Source organism: Melanotaenia boesemani, chromosome 5 (assembly GCF_017639745.1).
Source record: "Melanotaenia boesemani isolate fMelBoe1 chromosome 5, fMelBoe1.pri, whole genome shotgun sequence".
In the NCBI taxonomy this organism is placed as follows: Eukaryota; Metazoa; Chordata; class Actinopteri; order Atheriniformes; family Melanotaeniidae; genus Melanotaenia; species Melanotaenia boesemani.
The window spans coordinates 17,293,433-17,315,818 of NC_055686.1; the positions used below are offsets into that span (position 1 = coordinate 17,293,433).

Sequence of the window (22,386 nt, forward strand, 5' to 3'; positions counted from 1 at the left end):
AAAGCATTAGTAACAGGTGCAGCAATTTCAAACAATAGCAACAAAGAATATGGAACAGGAAAAGCTAGAAAATTACCAAAAGCTGATGGAGGAAGCAGATAGATAGATAGATAGATAGATAGATAGATAGATAGATGAAGAAATTTAACTATTCGAAAGCTTGAAAAAATGGCAACAAGCACTTTATTTATTTAACGCCATTAATCAAAATGTATTACAAATTATAGAAAAGAAGAAGAAGAAAAAAGAAAAAAAAACATTTGGCCCACTCGGTCTTCCATACAGCATGGCTGCGGTGGAGTGCTGCGCGAGTTACCGTGCACGAGCTGCGTGTCTGGCGCGCACTGTCAAGCGTGTATAAAGCCGGGCTATTACGGCTGGAGCAAATGTGCGTCAAGAGTTTTCCAGCGGGACGACATCAAGATGTCTGTTAAAGAATTAGAAAAAAAGAAGACGCTAGACTTGCGGAAGAAGCACATTGGGTAAGAGGACTTTCATTCTGCTGTCATGATCTTAATTTAATTTATTCTGTAATGAAAGTCATCCCACCATACCTGTGTGCGGCTGGTCATTTTTACACAACACCATCACTTATTGTTACTGTAGAATTTTACTGTTGTGCTTTTATAATCATAATAATGATGATAACAAATATAAAATTTAAATGAACATTTGAACACACTTTCTACACATGCCAGTAAAAGTTTTTGCTCCTTTAGGCCATCCTGTAAGATTTTCTTCAGCCATGACCCTATCAAGATTGTGCAAGCCAAAGGCCAGTACATGTATGATGAAGAAGGACATCATTACTTGGATTGCATCAACAATGTGGCTCATGGTACTCCTACACTGTTGACTAAAACATTACAGAGCACTTATGAGCAGAAAAATTATAGACCAGAGAATTTTTTTTACAAATCAAACTTATGTTACCACCTCCAACTTGCAGATACACAGGGATGTGAAAATAAATGCTTCTTATGAGTTTGTTGTAACCTTATATGTCATTACTGCAAGTAATAGTCAAATGATTTGAAGACTCACTATAAAACCCTTTTTTTTTTATTTATTTATTTTTCTTAAATCCTCTTTTCCTTTTCTCAGTGGGCCACTGTCACCCAGATGTGGTGAAGGCAGGAGCTCAGCAGATGGAACTACTCAACACCAACACACGTTTCTTGCATGACAACCTTGTACTGTATGCTCAGAAGCTGCAGGCAACACTTCCAGACAAACTGTCTGTGTGCTACTTCGTCAACTCTGGGTACATTAACATTATATTCAAATTCTGAGCACATAAAAACATACCATGAAACCAGTTTGGTTGCATGTTTTTTCTTGAGTATAATTTAGTGCAGGTGTTGAGTTTGCTGTGAAGGTAATGAGAGGTTTAACTCAGGAGAGTCCAAAGCTATCGTAGAGGGCCTCTGTCCTGCAGGTTTTTGATCAAGGAGATGTCTAAAACCTGCAGGATTGTGGCCCTTGAGGACTGGAGATGGATACCCCTGGGTTAACTGATGCCCTGTCTCCAGCAAATTTCTGTGAAACACAAAGATTAAAAAAATTATGTTTTTGAGGGATAAATTATTTAATTACAATGAATCATTTTAATGGTATTCATGGTTTGTATTTTTACAATTGATTATAACTCACTTTTTTTTACTTTAGGTGAAATGAAACATAATAATACACATTCAGCAAAGTCCTATTTATCCTATTTATCAAACTGTTTCACGACAGCATGGTTACTTATTTACACCACTTCCTAAAGTACTGCAACGTCTGCAGGAATGATCTGAACAAGGGCAATTATGTTGTAGATAATGATCCATAAATACTTAATTCCAGACAGTATTTATGAGTCCTGAGAGAAGTTATAAACCAGAAAAAAAAAGATATTGTTAGGGTCTATATCATGGTGCACATTTTGGCAGTGCACTTTGAAATTGAAGGTATAGTCATCTCATGAGAAGAAAATGTGCACACAAGTGCCCAAAATATCAAAACACTGTCTTTCAAATGCTTGCTTATTTTTTTAAATATGCAGATCTTTTCTTGTTAGAATAGGCTGGTTGGAATTCTTTTAATGACAGTGAGAGAAATACAGTAAAAACCTGTTTATTTAAGCACAATTACATGTCAACTTCTTATTTATTTACCATAAATAAAATTATGTCAGCCTTGCCAGCTCTTACAGTGGGGACTGAAACAACAAACTGTGTATGACGTCCAAGTGATATCCATGGCTTCATCTGTGTGTTTTGTGGTGACTTAGTAACTAATTGTAACCCTTGCCCTCTCAGCTCTGAAGCCAACGACCTGGCTCTTCGATTAGCATGGCATTACTCAGGCCACAAAGATATCATCACACTGGAAAAGTAAGAACCACTAAAAATGAGTGATATTGGCACATAATAATCTTTTTATTAAGTCATATTTTTATAAAAGTTCTACTGTATAATGCAAATAGCTGTGTGGAATAGCCCACATGATGTTCCCATTGAGAAAAGTGACCACTGTGATCTGCTTGCCTGTGTGTTTTTTGTGTTTGCAGTGCGTACCATGGCCACGTCTCATCGCTAATCGACATCAGTCCGTATAAGTTCCACCAGCTGTCAGATGCTGAGCAGAAGCAATTTGTCCATGTGGTGAGTGTTTTTTTTCTCTCCTCACCCGCCTGTCTGCACACTATTAAAACACCATGACTCAAGTTGCTCTGCTGAGTTTTGGCAGGCTGCTGAGTGTTCAGCATGCACGTGTGAGGGTAGCACAGAAACAACATGAGACAGAAGAATAGACTGCAGCTACTGCTTTATGTAAATGTATCAGAGCAAAACAAAAACAAATGGAAGAAAAGAAAGATAGGCAAGAAACATGTAATTACTGCCTAAACAGTTCAATCCTAAGTTGTGTGTGGAGGAAACGTCAAATTAATTTCTTCTTACTTTAGAGAATACAAAGCAGGTACTATTTTAACACACTTTAAAAATGTTTTGGTATTTGGTATTAGGATTTTTATGACTTGATTTAAATGACAAAAATGTGCACCAACATGCAGCCACAGAGCCTGTCCTTAGTGGCTCTTGGACAAATTGGAAGCACATCATAATTCTACCAGGTAACTGTGGTCTGGCTGTAGCTTTATGTAGGAATTTATTTATTGCTTGGTCAACAACAACAGTTGGAAATGGCACATTTTATATACCCCAAAGAGTCAAAATGTCTTGTTTTGACTGAATGACTCTGACAATCTTTGTGTTAAAGGGCTTTTATAGATACTAGTCTACACAAATGTAGACAGAAAACCTGTTTTACAAACTACTTGTCAACGAAGAGGCTTCTTACACATGAGCTATACTTCAACCTTCATCAGCTTTTTATTTTTTTTTTAGTTTCTCAGAACTTTGCACGGTCTGACATAAGTGTGAACTTTCTCTTCTTGGAAGATTGACAGCTTTATTAAATATTTTACACTGAACAATCTTTCTCACTGAAGAAGTAGGTTGTCCAAATAGTTTGTCCAATAATCTATTCTCTATGCTTAATGCTAGTGTCCTTGGAATTGTAAAAATAAACTCCCAAAAGCTCCAGACCAGTTTGTCTTTACCTAATTTTAGGATCTGGTATGTTTGTGGAATATAAAAGTCTACATAAAATTGGCAATATAACAAAAATTAAGAGATTATCTAGATTTTATTGTGTTTTTTTTAAAAGCTTTTCTTTTTTCATTTTAAGATTACAAACTAACAAGAATAACTTTTATACTTTGGATTGCCTACAGGCTCCCAGCCCAGATGTGTACAGAGGGAAGTACCGAGCGGACCACCCTGATCCAGCCACAGCATATGCAGACGCAGTCAAAGAAATAATAGACAAAGTCCACAAGAAAGGAGGAAAGGTACAGTTTTTTGTCATAATGTGAACACAGTGCTGAAGAATGAAGCAAATGCATTAATTTTCTGACGTTAGTTGCCTATGTTGTGCATTAAGTACTTGAGCATTGAAAAGTTGGGCAAGTTGGACAAGTGCATTTTTTCTCTCTCTCTCTCTCTCTCTCTATATATATATATATAGATATTTATATATGTATATGGTAATTCTCCCTAGGAGTGAGTGTGAGCTGTTTGTCTCTCTCTGTTGGCCTTGTGATGTACCCTGCCTCTCACCTGCTAATTGCTGAGATATGCTAACATCCTGCCTCGTACATGTGTCAGTTACACTGTAAAGATTGTTCCTTTTACACCTGATGACCTACAGTAACTTTGCCTGACTCATCATCCTGTTATTGCCTCATTCTTGTTCTGCCCTATCAATTGAAAATTGAAACAATGTACTCATGAAGGAGGGAGTAACATGAGTTCAAAGACCAGGACACTTCTGGATCTCAGTCTAGCTGTAAATTTATGTTTTTTTTCTCTCTCTCTCTTGTGTAGATTGCTGCTTTTATTGCTGAGTCCTTGCAGAGCTGCGGTGGACAGGTCATCCCCCCTGTGGGTTACTTCCAGCAAGTGGCCAGGTATGTACCCAAAGGATCCATTTATGCACACACTGTGAGTTAAGGTGGCCCTGAAAGAATATACAACATATTTATACAACATAAAAAAAAAAAAAATTTAAAGGGTGTTTGGCTGACACCCTGAGTCTAATTCAGCACTGATGAATGTATCTGCATGTCAACAGGCATGTCCGTAAGGCAGGAGGCCTTTTCATTGCCGATGAAGTCCAGGTGGGCTTTGGGCGTGTCGGCTCGAACTTCTGGGCCTTTCAGCTTCAGGGAGAGGACTTTGTGCCTGACATCGTTACAATGGGAAAACCAATTGGCAACGGCCACCCCATGTCATGTGTGGTCACAACCAGAGAAGTGGCAGAGGCCTTCATGTCTACAGGAATGGAGTACTTCAATACAGTAAGAGGATTGTACAGGACAAAGAACTGACAAAAAACAATAACCAGTTTTAGGTCAAATCTTTCAGCAAAAATAGATAATAGATTATTATTTGGTTGATAAGATCACCATAAAGTTGCAAAGTCAGATTACAGGGAGCACATTACAGTCTTTGCTTCCCTTCCAAGCAGAAATGGCATTGACCTGAACTTATCCTTGACATTATGTTCTTTGCCATATTTGTCAAGCATATCACCACATCTGTTTTCCACAGTACTGAGAAAACCTGCTCTGTTTGTCTATTGAAAGTCTCAGATTACACTTTCCTTTGAAATAAAAAGTTTTGTCCTTGTATCTTTGAATTTATTTCCTGTTGCCCACTAAAAATATAGCAGCTGAGTGAGCTCTATGAATTATTTTTTCTTGTCTAGTGCAAGGAAAAGCAATGAAAAATAAATCACTGTATTGACTGTGTTTTCTTTGTGACTTTATGTGAAAAACAGATAAAGGTTTTTAATTTTCCTCTCTTTCAAACAGCATTTTCCTGTGTAATATGAGGTTTGATGTTGATCATGCTCTAATCTTTCTTATGTGTGTTGCATATGAATTTCTCAGTTTGGAGGTAACCCAGTGTCATGTGCCATTGGTCTGGCTGTCCTAGATGTGATTGCGAAAGAGGATCTTCAGGGTAACGCACTGCGTGTGGGCCGATATCTCACCAGTCAGCTGGAGAAGCAGAAAGAGAAGCACCTGCTTGTTGGAGACATCAGGTGAGTCAGCACATTAAACTGTAACAAGACATCCACACCTTGTGAAGCTGATCCACAGTTTTTCATACCATCTGTTTCAAACACAGATCAACATGTGAATCAGTGACTTCATAATCCAACATGTTCGCTTGGCGGTTGTTGCACTGAGGCACCTGAAGTGTACTCATTTAAACATTGTGTGGTGACATATTTACTTCAAGCATGTGCCTACAGTTTAACTTTTGGATCATCCTGTACCATCTCACCCAACTCTGCCACATCACAACAGAAAATCAGATGACCCTGTGGTATCCTAAAGTATTTCAAATACTTTTTCTTTTTATTGTATTTTTGTTCATTTATTTGGTTGCCAGGGTTACATTTAATCATTTTGCGATTCTTGCAAAGCTTTAACAATCATTAGTTTTTCCTCTGTATTGGGATGACATTAGTTCTAAACATCCACTCAACTAAAAGTGTCTACTTCCAAGGTAGTGGGATTCATCCTTTATTCATAGGATTACAATTATAAAACAACCACCTCTCTATGATTTGTTTGAGGCTGGCTAAAATACAGTTTAGTTCTCATCAACGTCCTATAAAGACAGACAGTCAACAGCAGTGGATCTCATTTAATCATTGGCTCCACTTGTAGCACTTTGGTGATTTATTTGGTTTAATGATTTAAACAGTAGCAGGAGTATTTTCCCAAATCTGCTTGCATATGGACGGCCAGAAATGCCATAATCATAAACAAATTATTAAATAAAAATAATCTCAAGTATATGAAAAAACATTTAAATGAGAATTACTGTATGTATTTATACTTTCTTATCTAATTATTAGAATCTGTAGAATTTACATTATTTATAGAACTATTTATTTTCTAATTTAATCTAATTCTACATATGTTTATTTTTTGTCATTATTTGCTATTTTAGCGGCTGGAAACGTTTTGTCATTTTTACCATACAGCAAATAGAAATAGTCAAATTAATAAAACCATCAATAAACTAATAAATATTGAAATACGTAGATCAATATGGAAATAAATACATATAGAAATACCTGAATAAGAAGAAAAAATAATATATGATAAAGTAATTTAAAAATAAAGAGCTAAATAAATCAATTCATAACCAAATGCAATATTAGTAAGTTATTTATTAATTTCTACAGTTAATCACATTTCTGAAAATATCTTTATATAATCATGTATGCACCTACGTTGAGTCCACTAATGCCTCACAAGGAAAAATGGCATAGATTACTAAACCAACTGGTGTCCCATTTTGCAGGGGTTGCGGTCTCTTTGTTGGGGTGGAGCTTGTGCGAGACAGGGTGAAACTCACTCCGGCTACAGCAGAGGCTCAAGAAGTCATTTATAAGTAAGTTTAAGTGTAACAACTCAGATTAAACTTGAATTTATAAATATCATGCAACATTTCAATGAGAAGGGCTTCAGAAACGTTCTCTGCAGTTTTCTCTGTTCCTGAACTCATAGCACACAAAAATCTCAGCATCTTTATCCGAAAGTAAGATACTAAAATCTACATGGCACACACTTCTGTTAAATATTTGAAAATTTGAACACCCATTAAAGCCACCTCTTCTGGCTTCGAGGAAAGCCATTAAACTGAAAGAGGGTTTACCATTAAGAATAATGCACTGCACATTATGCCTTTTCTGGCTTGACATGAAACAGACTTCACCTCTTCCCTACTTCTCTGAACTTTATAGTTCATATATAGATGATTAGATCTTCCACTGACATTTCAGTGCATTCTTTCACAACAATGCCACTGTGGTGTACGACTGAAGTCTCAATCATCACACAAAAAACGAAGAATTAAAGTTATTCACAAAAGTATTTCCAAGGCAAGGCAGTTTATTTGTATTGCACATTTTATGTACAGGAAAATTCTAAGTGCTTTACATACAACATTAAAAGCATTACAGACAGTGCAAAGAAAGCACTCAGAAGTAGTAAAGTAGTATAGAGGCATTTTCTTTAGGAGTGGCTTCATGGCGACTATCTTTAGTGACTTGGGAAAAGTGTCTGATGCCAGTTCACTCTTAACTATAAGTAGGAGACCACTTTCTACTGAGGTAAAAACGGTTTTTAAAAAGCTGGATGGTGTAATGTCCTGAGTGCATGTTGTTGATTTAAAATGCCAAATTATTCATTGTAGAATTTTTAATTGACCATATTAAATTGTGACAACATCAGAATTATATTCAGATTTTAGACACAGAGTAGTTTTCTTGTTAGACTGTTTTTTTCCAGGAGACTTAGAAATCTCACATAATGGACACATAGTGGTTGTTGATCAAGCTGCTTCACCAATAATAACATCATATTTTTTGTTATTTTTGTTTAGTTCTAACTATAATAGGATTTCTTTTAAGGTTCATATTTTGATTGATAGTTTGTTGTGGTAGGAAAAAGCACTAGGTGTCAGGTTAATAGCACTAGGCTCCCTGCTGTTGCACATTATGTCAGATCTTAACATTTAAGGAGAGCAAATCATTACTTTTATTTTGAAAATATCCTACGCGGTTTACCCAACAACTAAATTAAAATGTTTAAATCACTATAAAGTACAAAGTAATGGATATTTTGTCTCAGGCTAAAGGAGCAACACATCCTTCTTAGTGCTGACGGCCCTCATCGTAATGTATTGAAATTTAAGCCTCCACTGTGCTTCACTATGGAGGACGCTGACCTGGTGGTGGAGAAAATCGACCTCATCCTTACAGGTATGTGGCCTCTGTCTCTGAGCTACTTTCACAGATGGCTCATGCATTACTCCAAAGGAACTTGGTGTGTTGTAGAGTTGTATCTAAAGAGCTGTAAGTCATGTGCTTTATTACATTTGCTTCCAGAGCTGGAGGAAGCTTTGGGTTTGAACATGCATGATGCACTAAATGTAGAAGATCAAGGCAAAAAAAGAAAGGTAAGGGTTAAGTTTTAACTACTTTTGCTTTAGTGTTACTGACTTCAACTTTTGCATCATTTACTTGTCTTATCTCAAGCTGTCGACTGATGAAAATGGACACCAGTATCACAGTAGTTCAGTACACAGCAAAGGACGCAGTCAAGGAGTTCCTCAACAAACCAAATGCCTCAAGACATAAAGCTGCCTTTGAACAAATCTGACACTAAACTTAATCTTTAACAGAAAATATGGCTGATTTGTGAAATCAAATACTTTATCTGTGTCAAAATTGGTGGATGCTTTGGTGTATTTTTAAATGTTTTTACACTATTACTAATGCATTACCAATACAATTAGTATTCAGTGTATTCTCAGGTGTTATGTTCTTTAAATTACAATGAAGTCTCTTTTGGAGTAGAATAACATTAATGTTAATGTCACTGTAATTTTTTTATTTTAGACTTTATTTAGCAAGTTACTGTGTTGCATTAATTTAACTTTTGTTTTATCAGCATTCACTTGTTTTTCATTGAATTCCTCTTTAATAAACCCAATCCTGCCTGAAGATAAAGTGGTGTCTCAAAGTGAATTTAGTTCTGAGAAAATTATGGGACCACAAAATTGTGAACACATTACAGCACAATAAAAAGAATACTTTTTTTTTTTATTATTATTTTTTATCTCTAATTATTTTTTTATCTCTAACCACTAAGAACAACACTTCTAGACTTGGAAGCAAGGAAAATATTAAAATATAACTGAGCACATACCTGCACTGTATGCACTCCCCCTGCTTCAACCAAACATGGACATTGTTTGACAAGACTTCAATTATTTACCAATGTTCCCATGTGCCACACAGACCCCAATGTGTTACTGTATGCTAAGAGAGGTTAACCTAGAAAGTGGCCATCCCGTTGTTGTGCAGAAAATTAAAAATGCACTCATGAAAGGCAAAAAAATGTTGACTCAAGAAAACTTGATAAAAACAAGACCTTCTCGGTAACATTCAAAAACATTCAGTATGCATAGTTATTAGTAAATATTATGTGTGTGTCTTGCCCAGGACATTGTCACAAAGGAGAGTTAAGACTCCTTTTAGTTTCAAGTGTTTTTGAGAGTTGTTGGTACTTTAATGAAACTTGTCTTGATGGGTTACTTCAGTCCTGATTCAGTTTGGAAATTAGGAGGGATTTATTGAGTGATAGAGCCAAATATTCTGGGGCTATGGATGTTCGCAGAGAAGGGAAGGGATTTTGGTGGAGGCTACTGGTAAAGATGAACTGGCGTGTTTACAGGTGAGTACTGGAAAATTTATCTGAAGTGAAATGAGAGTTCTGACAATAAAGGTTTTCCTGAGGCACATGAAACAAAACCTTCCAGGCAGGTGATGGTACATGGATGAGGTCATAGGACTGACTGATGATGGTGGATGATTTCCAATAGTTTAAAGAGGTAAAGAAAGAAAAAAAATTAAACTGAAGAGCTGAACAGGCAAAGGGAGAACAAAGTGCCGGTTGTTCAAACATAATCTGATCAGATTTTGGTTATTGTATTGGATCAAATCTTGAAAATGGGTTGTTCAAAAGAGAAAGAAGGATTACAAAATCAGGTTGGATCACGTAATCCAACCACTGAGACCGTAAACCCTCCGTTTGTGTTGTTCAAAACTTTTGAGTAGGATGTCAACAACAAAAGAAAATAAATCTATTTTCTTGTCATTCATTGTTGTATATTCAGGGGAAAACCTTCCACAAATAATTTCTAACAATTACATCCCTTACTACATGTCCAGTGAGTCCCTCATTCTGACAGAATCCCAAAGGTTGGTTTCAGTTCCTCAACATGGGGCTCAGGTGCATAATTAACACTGTCACAGAGAGGGACATTGTACCGTTGTTAAGACGTTTCCAGAATATCCACAATGTATTTCTTAAAGGATTAGTCTTATATTTGTTGTGGCTCCAATGACAAGTCATACAATTATACATAGAAGTGGATGCTCATCATTTCAGTGTTTTGTTGCAAAGTGAAACCTCATACCAGCTCTTCTATCTGTTGTTCTTTACATAGCCCGAAGCCCACATTGTTTTAAATGCTGGTTATCCGGATATGGTAATCCTGAAAAACAGATTCTGGATCAGGCTGATCCAATCCAATGTTGCTTTGAACAAAATAAAAGTAAGCTGGATTACATGATCCTCCATCCTGAAAAATGGGATTCCCAAATCTAGATTGCTTTTATCCAGATTAAGTTTTTTGAACAACCGGCCCAACAAGATCAGCTACACAAACTTCTTTAAGCTGCTTAGATTTGGACATACAAGTACCACAGGAACGCAGACAAACTGGTATGGGCTGAAGAGCAAATCCAGGCTTTAGGGTAGGAGGTAACCAAATCCAGCCCTCAAGATCTACTATCCTGCAACTTTTAGATGCATCCCTTCTTCAACACACCTCAATCAAATGAATGGCTTGTTACCAGGTCTCTGCAGAGCTGAATGACATGTGGATGAGGGGATTTAGCCCTTTGATTCAGGTGTATTGGAGAAAGAATGCATCTAAAAGTTGCAGGATAATCGATCTTGAGAGTGGAATTTGGGCAGCCCTGCTTTAAGGAGAAAGCAACCAGCAGTGACGTGTGACAGGCTATCAATCAGCACCTAGAAGCCACTTTTTTTTTTTTTTACACTTACATATTCATAACAGTTTGGGAATATATATATATATATACATAATTTTATTTAATTAGTTGGGAAAATAATTCTGGTTGTAATCACAATTTTTACAGCACCATTTAACAGAGCTGTAGTGTTACCTGCAAAATCCTAAAAAACAGCACAGCGTAGATTTAGCACATGGGAAATCTGGCTAAAAATGAACTTCTGTGACAGTGCGAACGACGTTGCACAACGTCAGTCTGCACGGACACTTTGACACTAAATTTTAGTGTTACTTAATCCTGGTCATTGGGGACCATTGCCTTGCATCTTTTAGTTCTTTCCAACTTTTGAAAAACAGGGACATATAAAGTAGAACAAAAGTAAAGAAATGTCAGAAATGAAAGACATAATGTAATTACACAACTAGTCAGCTTACAGTGTAGCAGTAATGCAACTACTTTTAGATATAGCTTTTAAATACTTGTTTTATATGGTCATAAACAGAGGTTTATTTTCTTACACTTAACAATTTTTTGGTGAATTAAGCAGCAATACAGAACAACAATCTTAAAGAAAAACTGTTGTGATCTTACATATCTGAAGAACTGAAAACACATTGCTCTTACTGGATAAACATGAGTAATGATGAGTAAGAATGCAAGTTAAAACGGGAACAAAACCATTTATCTGCAGTCAAAAGATGGTGTATGAAACATATGGGCTGTAACACTTTATCAGCCAGCAACTATGCAGAACCAAGTAAAAGCTGTTAATTTGGTGTCAATTAGACTGCAGAATCAGTGGGAGTCCTCAGTAATTGACAAAAAGAACAAGGAACAAGGAAACATAACAGTGTAGATTAATAGCACCACCTTGTGGAGGGAATGGGGACATACTTTACATCTCAAAGCTTAAATGTAAAGAGACCATAGGTGGATTTCAGGTTAATTTTCATTAATAATAATTCCCAGACCATTGTTCTTTTTTAGTATAAACAAGTTATTTTAATAAATACACAAGACAATTTCAAGAATGTGTGAAAATTAAGTTTTATTCCACAGCCTTGTACAAAAAAAAAAAAAAAAGAAAAGAAAAAAACCCCAAAAAACACCACTTTTACAAGTTTGTGGCTTTTATCGTTTCAATACAAAACCCGGTAACTTAAACATTATTCAGACAATGACTCAGACAGTGCTAATCTTGTTTATATCAATGGTTCCATCTAAATTGGTGCTCAGTCACTTCCTTTTCTTCTTTTACATATTTAGCCAGCAATAATACTAATTGCTAATTATTACAGAAACATGACAGATTGGTAATAGTACTACAAACGCATTATGGTAAAAATGGACGGGATGCATTTGTGCCAAATTCTAGAGATCTGCTGATGACCTTTTGTTTCACCAATATAAAGACATTTGAGAAAGAGGTGGAAGGAAGTCACTAAACACTGAAGAGATGCAGCCAGTGTGACTGTCAGAGCAGTCTGGTCTTCTATCTTAAACAAGGTCAGTGCTTTCTGTATGGTATCTAATCTGATTAGTCAATTGCTATCCATGATCCTGAATTCAAATGCATGTAGGTTTCCAAAAGTATTTGGTATTTTGGTTGAATTAACCTTCTGTATCCTTAGCCCATGAGGTATCCTCTGAAAAGACAAAAGTCAAATTAATACAAATTGTGACAACCATTATAATCACCTGACGGCTTAAAGTAGTAGAATCATAGTCTATGATACATTAATGAAAGACTGAGACACACACTGAATCAGGATTGATACTGTAGGAACACACAAAGATTTGACTTACGGCAGCTTCATGCGCATGAATACTCTGGCCATGAAGAAGCTGAGTAGAACACTGACAAACCCAATGAAGAGCAACAAGAAGCGATTGAGTTTGGGAATGTTTGGTGCATTGGAGCGATCCAGGATGATGAAGCCGAGGCCACCCATTGTGAAGAGAAAACTGGACGCCAGTCCTTCCATAATGTACTGCCCATTTACTCTGAAAAACAAATGTTTCTGTTTAGCTGGAAGTAGCTTAATTTTCTCCCCATTTCTCCTGTAGTTGATTGTGCTTGGAGAAATATGACCAATACCTGTATGCCAAAAAGGCAACTGGCCGCTGGTGTCCATGCTCATCAGTCATTGAACCCACACTTGGTGGCTCTACAATAACATCATAGATAATACCTGTGGATGGAGGGGAGATACACATAAGAATAACCAACTTTATTTATAAAATTCCTATCATAAGTAAGGTACATAGCCTATACGACTCATTTTGCAAGCCTCAGATAGGAAATAGAGAGAAGACATGGGGGAAGGTTATAAAACGCGTTGCTTATATTGTTCATTAACAAAACTACAAAAGGCCATTTTCCTGTTTTAGGTAAAGAAAGCTACACACAGCCTCAGTTAAGCTAGAAAGTTAGCTTCCCTCATATTTGCCACGGAAACTAAAAAGCATGCTTGAATATATAGCCAAAGCCAGAACCTGATCATTAATAATGACACAAACATGAGTATTTATATTATTTAGCATGCTTTTACAACAGACATTTAGCAGAGGTTGACTAGAGTTTCTGCCCTAACGTTAGCTTAGCAGCTTCATTTACCTCCTGTGATGAGAAAGTAGGACACGATAACAACCGCGTACACAGTCATAGCCGACGGCATGTGCAGCCATGACGGTTTCTTCAGTTTTACATTCGGACATTCCAGCACTGTAAACGGAATACTGTATAAAGTCTCCATAGTCTGTACAAATATCTGCTCCTACAGCGATGGAGATGTTGCCGTTGGCTTTGGTGCGCCTGCGCGTCAGCTTTGTTGACGTGTCCCGGAAGTACATTTTTCTACTCTACTACGTTTTTACAAGTTCTCTTTTCTTTATTATTTTTATTTCTTATTTAATTTGGAATCAGGGGAAATGGAAATTTAAAACACACACACAAAAAAAAAAAAAAAATATTTACCCATCTATCCTAGTTTTTTTTTTTTTTTTTAAATCATTTTACGTTTCCCTAATGTCATCTTAGTTTACCATGACGTTGAATTACACTACCAGGAACATTGCATAACTGGCAGCGGGCAAGATCTCTCCCGTTGATCTACCTCAGTCTCATTATTCGAGAGAACTTGATAAAGAACAGAACCCTTGATAAGGTAATTTAATCTGAATAAGACTGGAGTAGGAAAACATCGAAATCATTACACAAGTCATCTTTGAAGCCATTTTTTTCAAAAGCTTTAATTGTAGATAATTTAGCCTGAAAAAAAAAGAAATTCCAAAAAAAGAAAATGAAACATTTAGCCCTTTGATTTTAATTTGCTATAATTTTAACAAAATTAAATCACATTTACACCTTTGTGGATTATATAGACCAAAGCAACACAAACACAAGGAAACTTATTTGTAATTTTTTATTGTGGCAATACAAATACACATTTTACTTCAATTTCTGGCTCTGTGCCTGTGCCTTGAGCACCTTGACCACAATCTTCTGCTCCTCAATCAGGAAAGCACGCTTGATCCTAAAAATAAAGAGAGAGAGAAGAGAGAAGTTTTAGAAAAGTATCAGACAAATGAAACGTATCACATTTCCTTTCTATCACAGTACTTTCCATCTTAAAATGTAAATTATATAAACCTTTACGACCTGTTCATTCTAAAACTACAGTGTCTTAAATAAGTAAATAGAAAATAACAAGGTAATTAGAGCAAAATGGCATTTTTGGATGAGTTTTCTGCTTACAATTCTTAGCAATATTATAAAACTACATTCCTGTAAAAAGACAGTCCTAAATGTTACACAATTTAATGTTAAATCCCAGACTAAAAAAAAAACAAAAAACAAAAAAATAAAAGACGTAGTGAAAAGCCTTTCTTACCTGTCACGCACACACTTGGCGCACATGGATCCTCCATAGGCCCTGCTAACGTGCTTCTTGGTTTTGGAGAGCCTCATCAGAACCTGAGGTCTAACAGCGCGAATCTGTAAACACACACAAACAGGGTAAGCATCATCACAGCAGCACTACCACAGCTCCCCAGCCCACTACCAAAAGAAAATAACTCAACCTCAACATGTTTAAACCAATTTGAGCCACGACCAAGTTCTGGTTCAGACTGTTCTATTAAAAAAAGTCAACTTGGAGCTACGCTGCTAACGCACCATCTGTTTCAAAATCTTACAAGATGAAAACTTTCCCACATGTTGTACAGGACTTTATTAAAGCACAGCAACACTGGAGATGCTTTATTCAACTATGGGTTAACGTCATACTTTTGTCCATTTCTGACACATTTAGCTTTTTAACAAAACAAACCCAAAAACATGTGAATGACAGAAGCTTTTTGTCTGTATTAACATACAATTACATGTTATCGTGTTTACAAAAAGAGGGATCAGTGAAGTATATCGAAAACCCCCAGGACCTTTGAGTCTAGTGGAGAGTAAACATCCAGGAAATTTCTGCATTCTTGGAGCGCAAGTTCAGTTTTATGAACACCAATTTAGTGCAATTTTGGTTGGAGTAACATGTTGAAATGCATTTTAAAAATCTGGTTTTGAACAGAATAACAATTCTTTTTTCACAGTGTCCCAAACATGCTAAATATCATAGGATTTTATTCAAATGTTCAAATGCATGTCTAATTAGAAATATACAGTCAATCTAAACTTCATTCACATGTGTTTTCTACTAATTTTAGAGGAACATATTACAATTTTGATAGCAGCTAGATCTTTATAGTTATCATAGCAAGCAGCATTGTTTCCAACAAGCATCTTAGTGAATAATTCAAGTAATAACTTGTTCCTTGCAAACTTTAAAACCCCTTCCTGTATTCAAACAAAAAACTTTATAGGTGAACATCTACAAATGAATACATCTCAAGTATTTAAATACAACATTGTACAACATCTAGTAAAGAATATGAGCACCGGTTGAAAGTGGATTGGGAACGTAATCATGATGCAAATACAATAAAATTTATACTACATTTAACAAGAAAGTCTTTTTCAGATCCTTTCCTGTTTTGTGCCATTATGACTTTAGGGGGAAAAACATTTCTAGAAAGCTAATAAAAGGAAGCAAAGGCCTGTACGGTAAGAAGCCACAAAAGGCTCAAATACTTCTTTTCAATAGCAAATCAGAAGCTAAATTCTAATTTACATTTACTTACAAACTTGAAAATGTCCTTAGTTAAACAATTTGATCTACAAATTTTCAACTCCAAGTAAGCAGAGGTGCTATGTGAAATGTTAACAGAATGCAAAGACTTGTTGGGGACTTTGTCTTGGAGATATAAACAAGGCCTTACTAGTCAGAGGTGGCACTTGCTCTCAAATGCTTAAGTATGTGAAGTGAAGCTACCATGAGCCCCCTTTAAAATCAATGACTACACTTATTTATTGTATTGTTTAAATATTGAACACTTAAAATGTTTTACAGTGAAATACATAATCATTTCAACATATACATTAGATGAACTTTTCAGATCAAGGTTTTAATAATGTGCAGTGAGGAGCTCTGTGTCTCTTCTCAGACTGAAAATGATTTTAAACTTATAAAATTGGGAGTCAGACCTCAGCAGTTTTCTTCTTCACTTCAATCCTACATGTGCTAATTAGCCAGATTAGTTAAGATGTTTAAAAATTATACAACTCTTCCAATCTTCTGTTGCCTTATCCCAACTTTCTGAAACATCTTGCAACATAATGTGCACTTTTTCCAACAACATTCAATATCAATGCTGACAAGTATACAATAAGATCAGGTCACATCAATTGCTTTTTCTTGAAGCAAAAGATTCACCGCTCACAGGCAATTAGCTGGGGACAGCAGACTTGCAATGGACTTAAACGAAGAGTAACAGATTTACTTACTCCACGCAGCCTTCCTGGGCAGATGCCACATGCCGACTTGGGGGCTTTGCCAACCTTCTTGGTGTACAGGTAGACAATACGGTTACCAGGTGTCCGCGACCTGCAGGACAATAAGTGATTACTACTTGTGTGGTGGTAGTTGCACAACTGGGCTACAATGTTCTTGACAATGATGCTTTAGGTTTGCCAAGCATCCAACCTAAGTGGCTAAACAATTCACTTACAGTCTGGTTTTGTTAGAAGCGGTGTTGTAGGACAACCTACGGCGGTAAGTCAGGCGTTGCACCATCTTGAAGCTGTAAATAGACAAATTTCAGTTTAATACGTTCACTGGTACTAGCATGCTAATTACGCTAACGTTTCGGCTAAAACATTTGTGATAACTATTCACTTAAATGTTTATCAGTCCTTGTAATAATGGACCAGTTTTAATTGATTTAGACATTTACGTGTGGGTCGCCTTTATTTAATTCCTATTTGAATCATGCTATTCGCGTCCATGACGGCACCGCAAGCTACTTGGTATCGTACACAGCGGCCTCATCATGACACTGAAGAAGCAACCAAACATGGTCTCTCTCTAAATTCACTAACTCATAAAATTATCACATTGTTTTAAAGCGTAATCAATTTGGGTCAGGATGCCTATGTCAACTTGGCCATCGTAGCTTCTAAGATGTAGGATTACAGCTGATTACAAAGTAGTTATAATAGAGAGGAAAGCAGGAGCCGCCATACCTGCTTTCGCCGTAACCGGAAGAGGGAGGAGTTAGGCGGGTGTTAGAGGTTTAACTTCCTGCCTGCTGGATACAAAACAGCTGTGCGTTTTTCTACTTCCCTGCTGGTGAAACGAATTACTACATGTTATAACAGGAGATGTGAGGCTTGATATTTCCAAATGTTGGCTCCCACAAAAATCCGTAATCCAGCTATTTTTATATAATTATTTTGAACAACATAAATACTACAGGACCATGTTAGGAGAGCCCATTCAAGTTACATAAATTGTTTTTGTTTGTTTTTCCTACTCGTTTTTTTTATTTATAAATTTGAGCATTCACATTGATTAAGAACTTCAAACTGTAAAAACGCACATGACCGCAAACCCTGTCTGATACATATTTTAAGAAAAGTGACGAATAATTTCTCTCAGTAGGCTAAAACAGACAAAATTGCACCCTCAAAAACCATCAGTTTCTCCAAGCTGCCTAAATGTGTACACTTCAAAGCCTTGAAATTCTGTAAGAGGCAAAGATACTCAGGAGTCAAGTAGTTTTCATTGTGGAGTTAGCTGAGTCCAAAAAGAAAAAGCAAATGTGTGCTATTATTTTATCAATTTTTCCTTCTGTTTTCTCAGCTTGACAAGTTAAAATAATTTCAATGACTAAATTCAATCATGATAACTCATAAGTGAGCCATCTTTTGCAAGGGGCAATAGGCCTCTTTTAATTGCACTACTCAGTTAGTTGTTACTAGGTGGAGTTACACATGCTGTCGGAGTAAAGTTAAATGTCAAAAAAGGATAGCATCTAAATGAAAATCAGCTTGTGACTTTTTCTAAAGTGACAAATGATGATAATAAACGATGAGGCACATTTTTATCCACAAAATGAATACAACAAGCCGACCAGTAGATGGCAGTAGATAGCCAATAGATGGCATTGCAATAAGAAAGTCTGTCCTGCAACATGGTTCATATGTGAAATTACACTACTTCGTGAGAATATCTATGGTAATTAATTTGTTGGTTTTTTTTCTTAATAACAATAACAAACAAAAAAATCAACTTGGTGTGCTAACGAGGTGTCTTTATGTATTGTCTAGATGTTTTTGAATTAAATAAAACTAATTCATTATAAAAAAAAACACTCTAGGACAGTTTAAATGTTAGAAATTAGCTAGAAATGACAACATAAATAGATGAGAAATGGAAGCAAATTTCCTGTAAGTTTTACATTTTGCTCCATGAGAAGGAAAATGTATGTATTTGAGAAAAGCTTTGAAGTCTTTTCTCCCTGTGCAATATTAAAAAGTAATCTGTTAATGTATGCAGATGACATGGGCTATACGTTTTTAAACAAAACATATTAGCTTTACCACAAAATAGGTTTGCAGTAATGTAATAATTGAACTAAATTCAGATATAATTAGGAAGATATCTGAAACTTTTTTGACCATTATGAGAAATCGCTCCTTAAAAATCAATAAGACACCATTATTGTATTAAAACGTTCCTCTGTAACACAAACTATAAATGCAGAAAACTAGATTTGGCTACTTTTATTTGGCACATCTGATCAAGATCTGGTGTCATGGGCCACATGCCAGGACTCAAACATGGGTCTGGTGCATCAAGGAGCTCCAAGGAGCCTAGGAGTTGAGCTACCAAGTGTTTTAGGAGGGAAATGTTGTCCCATCCTTGTCTGATGGCAGCATTCTAGCTGCTTAACAGTCCTGGGCCTTAAATGCTGGATTTTTAAAAATTCATTATGTGTCAAATGTTTTGCATTGGTGAAAGATTTTGGCTGAAAGCTGGCCAGTTCGGCACAAAATAAAAAGACAAGAACAGCTCAGCATTACATCGTCAAAGTAGTGTTAAGACACAAACATTCATCGGACATACTTGGCCAACATATGGGCTTGACTTTTTTTTTATATAATTTTTTTACAAGGAACACAAGACTCTGAACAGGGTGTTGACATCTATTTTATTTGCATAAAAACAGATGGCTGTTCAAAGTCAGGACTGTCTAGACTGGACTGAGCTTTTGACAGTAACAAGCTTATTATTCTGCAATATTATTAACTGCACTTCAACATGTTGTTTAACTGTTTCAAATAAACATTAGCAAATTACTGTTTACCAATCACCAGAATTAACTGGTGATTTTGGCTTTTGTGAGAAACAACAAAAATAGTTTTGAATCATGAGTAATAGAAATTAAGTGAAAAAAGTATTTTTTTTAAGTACACATATACAAATAAGCTGCAACATTCGGTCTTATGTGTAAAATTTTGTTTTAATGTATATAAAAAAATAAGCCACTCAAAAAGTCGAATCTTTTACTTACACTAGCCTTAAAAAATGTTGCAGACTTTTAAAAGCTTTTGACCTCTCAAGGTTGAAGCAGGCGCTACACGGTTTGTTAAGGGACTGATTTGATTAAGCCCAGATGTGAAGGGACTGGGGATTAACCCATTCTTTATGAGAATCAGGGCCTTTTAAAACAAAGTGCCAAGAGGATTTGCTCCAGTTCTAGGGAATACTGAGGTACAAACACTCACATATAATTAGTAACATCTGCAGACAGTCAATTTTGCCCAAAGTAATTATTTCAAAAAGCCACATTTCAATGTTAATTTAAGATGTTAATCCAAGTAAATATCAATAAATCCACGATGATCACATATGATCTTGACTCACATTTTGAGGCTGCCCCGACCCCCACATCTAACCCTTGTCCACCAGTCCAGACTGGTTAAAGATGCGCCACATCACCTTAAGTCTACTTGATTACGCAAGCCTCTCCGACCCGTCCCCTCTCCACATCTCCTTCTGTGTAATCTGCTGAGATTTAAACCTGCTGCTCCTGTTTAATAAATCCACTGTGATTAAAATAGGATTACAGCTCTGCTTTCGCCTTCCCAATGTTATTGTCCCATGAAACTTTTTTTCTTTTTTTACTTTTTTTTTCAGTTGTTTTGGTTTTTGCTCATGCTCAGTCCTTCCCCCTCCCTTCTTGTTCTTAACCAGATAGACAGGGGATGATTTTTTAACTTCTTAGCCCCTCCTCCCATGAAAACTCATCTCTGCAACCAAGCAGGTCAGCACATCTGTGGGGCCGTTGACATAAGGATTAACCTTATAATGCAGCACACATCCTTTATCAATGCTATGTCTCTTCACATCAGACTTTTCAACAACAGATGAAGAAAATAAACTGAAGTCTCAGGTTATTTGCTTCAAATATTTTAATCATACTAAACACATCGTAGTGCTTTACAGCAATGATCAGATGCACATGGGTTTAAAACCATGAAATATTAAATGTCAAGTTTGACGACCAAAGGTCATGAGTGCACTGCACATGCTGTCCCTCCTGCTTTTATTATGTGAAATGAGAAATGGAGAACACAAATCAATGTGACTCTTGTCCTGTTTGTACTATTTGTCCTTGTATAGTGATGTCCAGTGTCAGTTAATACAGTAAGGTCAACAAAGATTGATTGGATCTTATGCTTCAGCTAACCTTATGACCTCAGCAGAGAGATTCATCCAAGATAGAGTATTTTACTCAAATACACAATGTAGCTCAACAGTATTCACTGATAGATTGAAAAAGCTCTGTACAGTATGTTTTGTCTTTCTTTCTGTTTGAAATCTTAACAAATACTGTGGACCTGAACCTGTCTGTTGTTGAGTCATGAGGATATTCTGGTGAGATTTGGTCAAGTTTTGGGGTTCATCTATTTTTCTGTGTGTGATGGCAGAGGCCATTTTATAAAGGACACACCCCACTGGACACTTGTTTCCTGTATTTTGTGGTTTTCAAGCCCCTTTTAACACTTCCTGGGTCTATTAATTCCAACTGGTTTTGTAAACAGACACAGATTCGGATAAACTTTTTTCGACTCGCCTTCTCTGAGAAGAAATATTTTACCCAGTTTCATGAGTCACATATCTTCTGAACATCCGTTTTTTTTTTGTTTGTTTGTTTGTTTTTTCTCCCCCTTTTAAACAAGCCAGGAGAAAATGTAGATTGTTACAGTCCCATTTGTGTTTCTCACAATGTTTGGCAGTATAACTGTCTCTTTAGCTAAGTAAAATAAGCAACAAGAAACAAAATCTAAGTAAAAAACGATAACAAAATGCTCATCAACATAACTTGTATCCATCCATACAATGTTTGTCATACTTAAACCATGCCACGTAGGTGAACAGAAGTATATATTGTTTTGTACCTTAGCTTTAAATACATTATCTTAGAGGCTCTTTGGTAAGGATGAGAATAAAAGCAAAGTCTACGTTGCTCCTGTGAAACTGCCGATTATCCATCTAGATAATGTAACAATTCAAATTTAACTTAGAAGTAAAAAAAAATTCAGATTCAGATACCATGCCATTAACAGCAGGTTGATCCACTGTTCACAGGAGGACTGTTGTTGTTAAGGACTATAGTTGAAGGAAGTACCACCACTTCTTCCATTGAACATAAAAAAGCTAAAATAAAACAAATGATCCCATGTAAAAGTAA

The 22,386-nt window shown here is 36.2% G+C and overlaps 3 protein-coding genes across 3 annotated transcripts; 1 reads left to right on the forward strand and 2 right to left on the reverse strand.

The window, feature by feature from the left end:
• The first annotated feature begins 355 nt into the window (after nucleotides 1–355).
• Nucleotides 356–9,144, forward strand: etnppl (ethanolamine-phosphate phospho-lyase). The gene is made up of 13 exons (XM_041986410.1): nucleotides 356–482; nucleotides 720–838; nucleotides 1,105–1,264; nucleotides 2,304–2,378; nucleotides 2,555–2,648; nucleotides 3,782–3,898; nucleotides 4,434–4,516; nucleotides 4,681–4,906; nucleotides 5,501–5,655; nucleotides 6,933–7,022; nucleotides 8,264–8,394; nucleotides 8,521–8,591; nucleotides 8,671–9,144. The coding sequence occupies exons 1-13, from the start codon at nucleotides 424–426 to the stop codon at nucleotides 8,770–8,772; spliced, it is 1,482 nt and encodes a 493-aa protein (XP_041842344.1). The 5' UTR covers nucleotides 356–423; the 3' UTR covers nucleotides 8,773–9,144.
• Nucleotides 9,145–12,269: 3,125 nt separating this feature from the next.
• Nucleotides 12,270–14,069, reverse strand: ostc (oligosaccharyltransferase complex subunit). Its single transcript, XM_041986412.1, has 4 exons — nucleotides 13,856–14,069; nucleotides 13,337–13,430; nucleotides 13,045–13,242; nucleotides 12,270–12,884 (listed from the first exon to the last, which is right to left on the reverse strand). Exons 1-4 carry the CDS (start codon nucleotides 13,992–13,994, stop codon nucleotides 12,866–12,868), a joined length of 450 nt encoding a protein of 149 aa, XP_041842346.1. The 5' UTR covers nucleotides 13,995–14,069; the 3' UTR covers nucleotides 12,270–12,865.
• Nucleotides 14,070–14,649: 580 nt separating this feature from the next.
• On the reverse strand, nucleotides 14,650–17,939 carry rpl34 (ribosomal protein L34). Its single transcript, XM_041986413.1, has 5 exons — nucleotides 17,870–17,939; nucleotides 17,356–17,427; nucleotides 17,132–17,231; nucleotides 15,132–15,235; nucleotides 14,650–14,774 (listed from the first exon to the last, which is right to left on the reverse strand). The coding sequence occupies exons 2-5, from the start codon at nucleotides 17,418–17,420 to the stop codon at nucleotides 14,690–14,692; spliced, it is 354 nt and encodes a 117-aa protein (XP_041842347.1). The 5' UTR covers nucleotides 17,421–17,427; nucleotides 17,870–17,939; the 3' UTR covers nucleotides 14,650–14,689.
• Nucleotides 17,940–22,386: the final 4,447 nt, after the last annotated feature.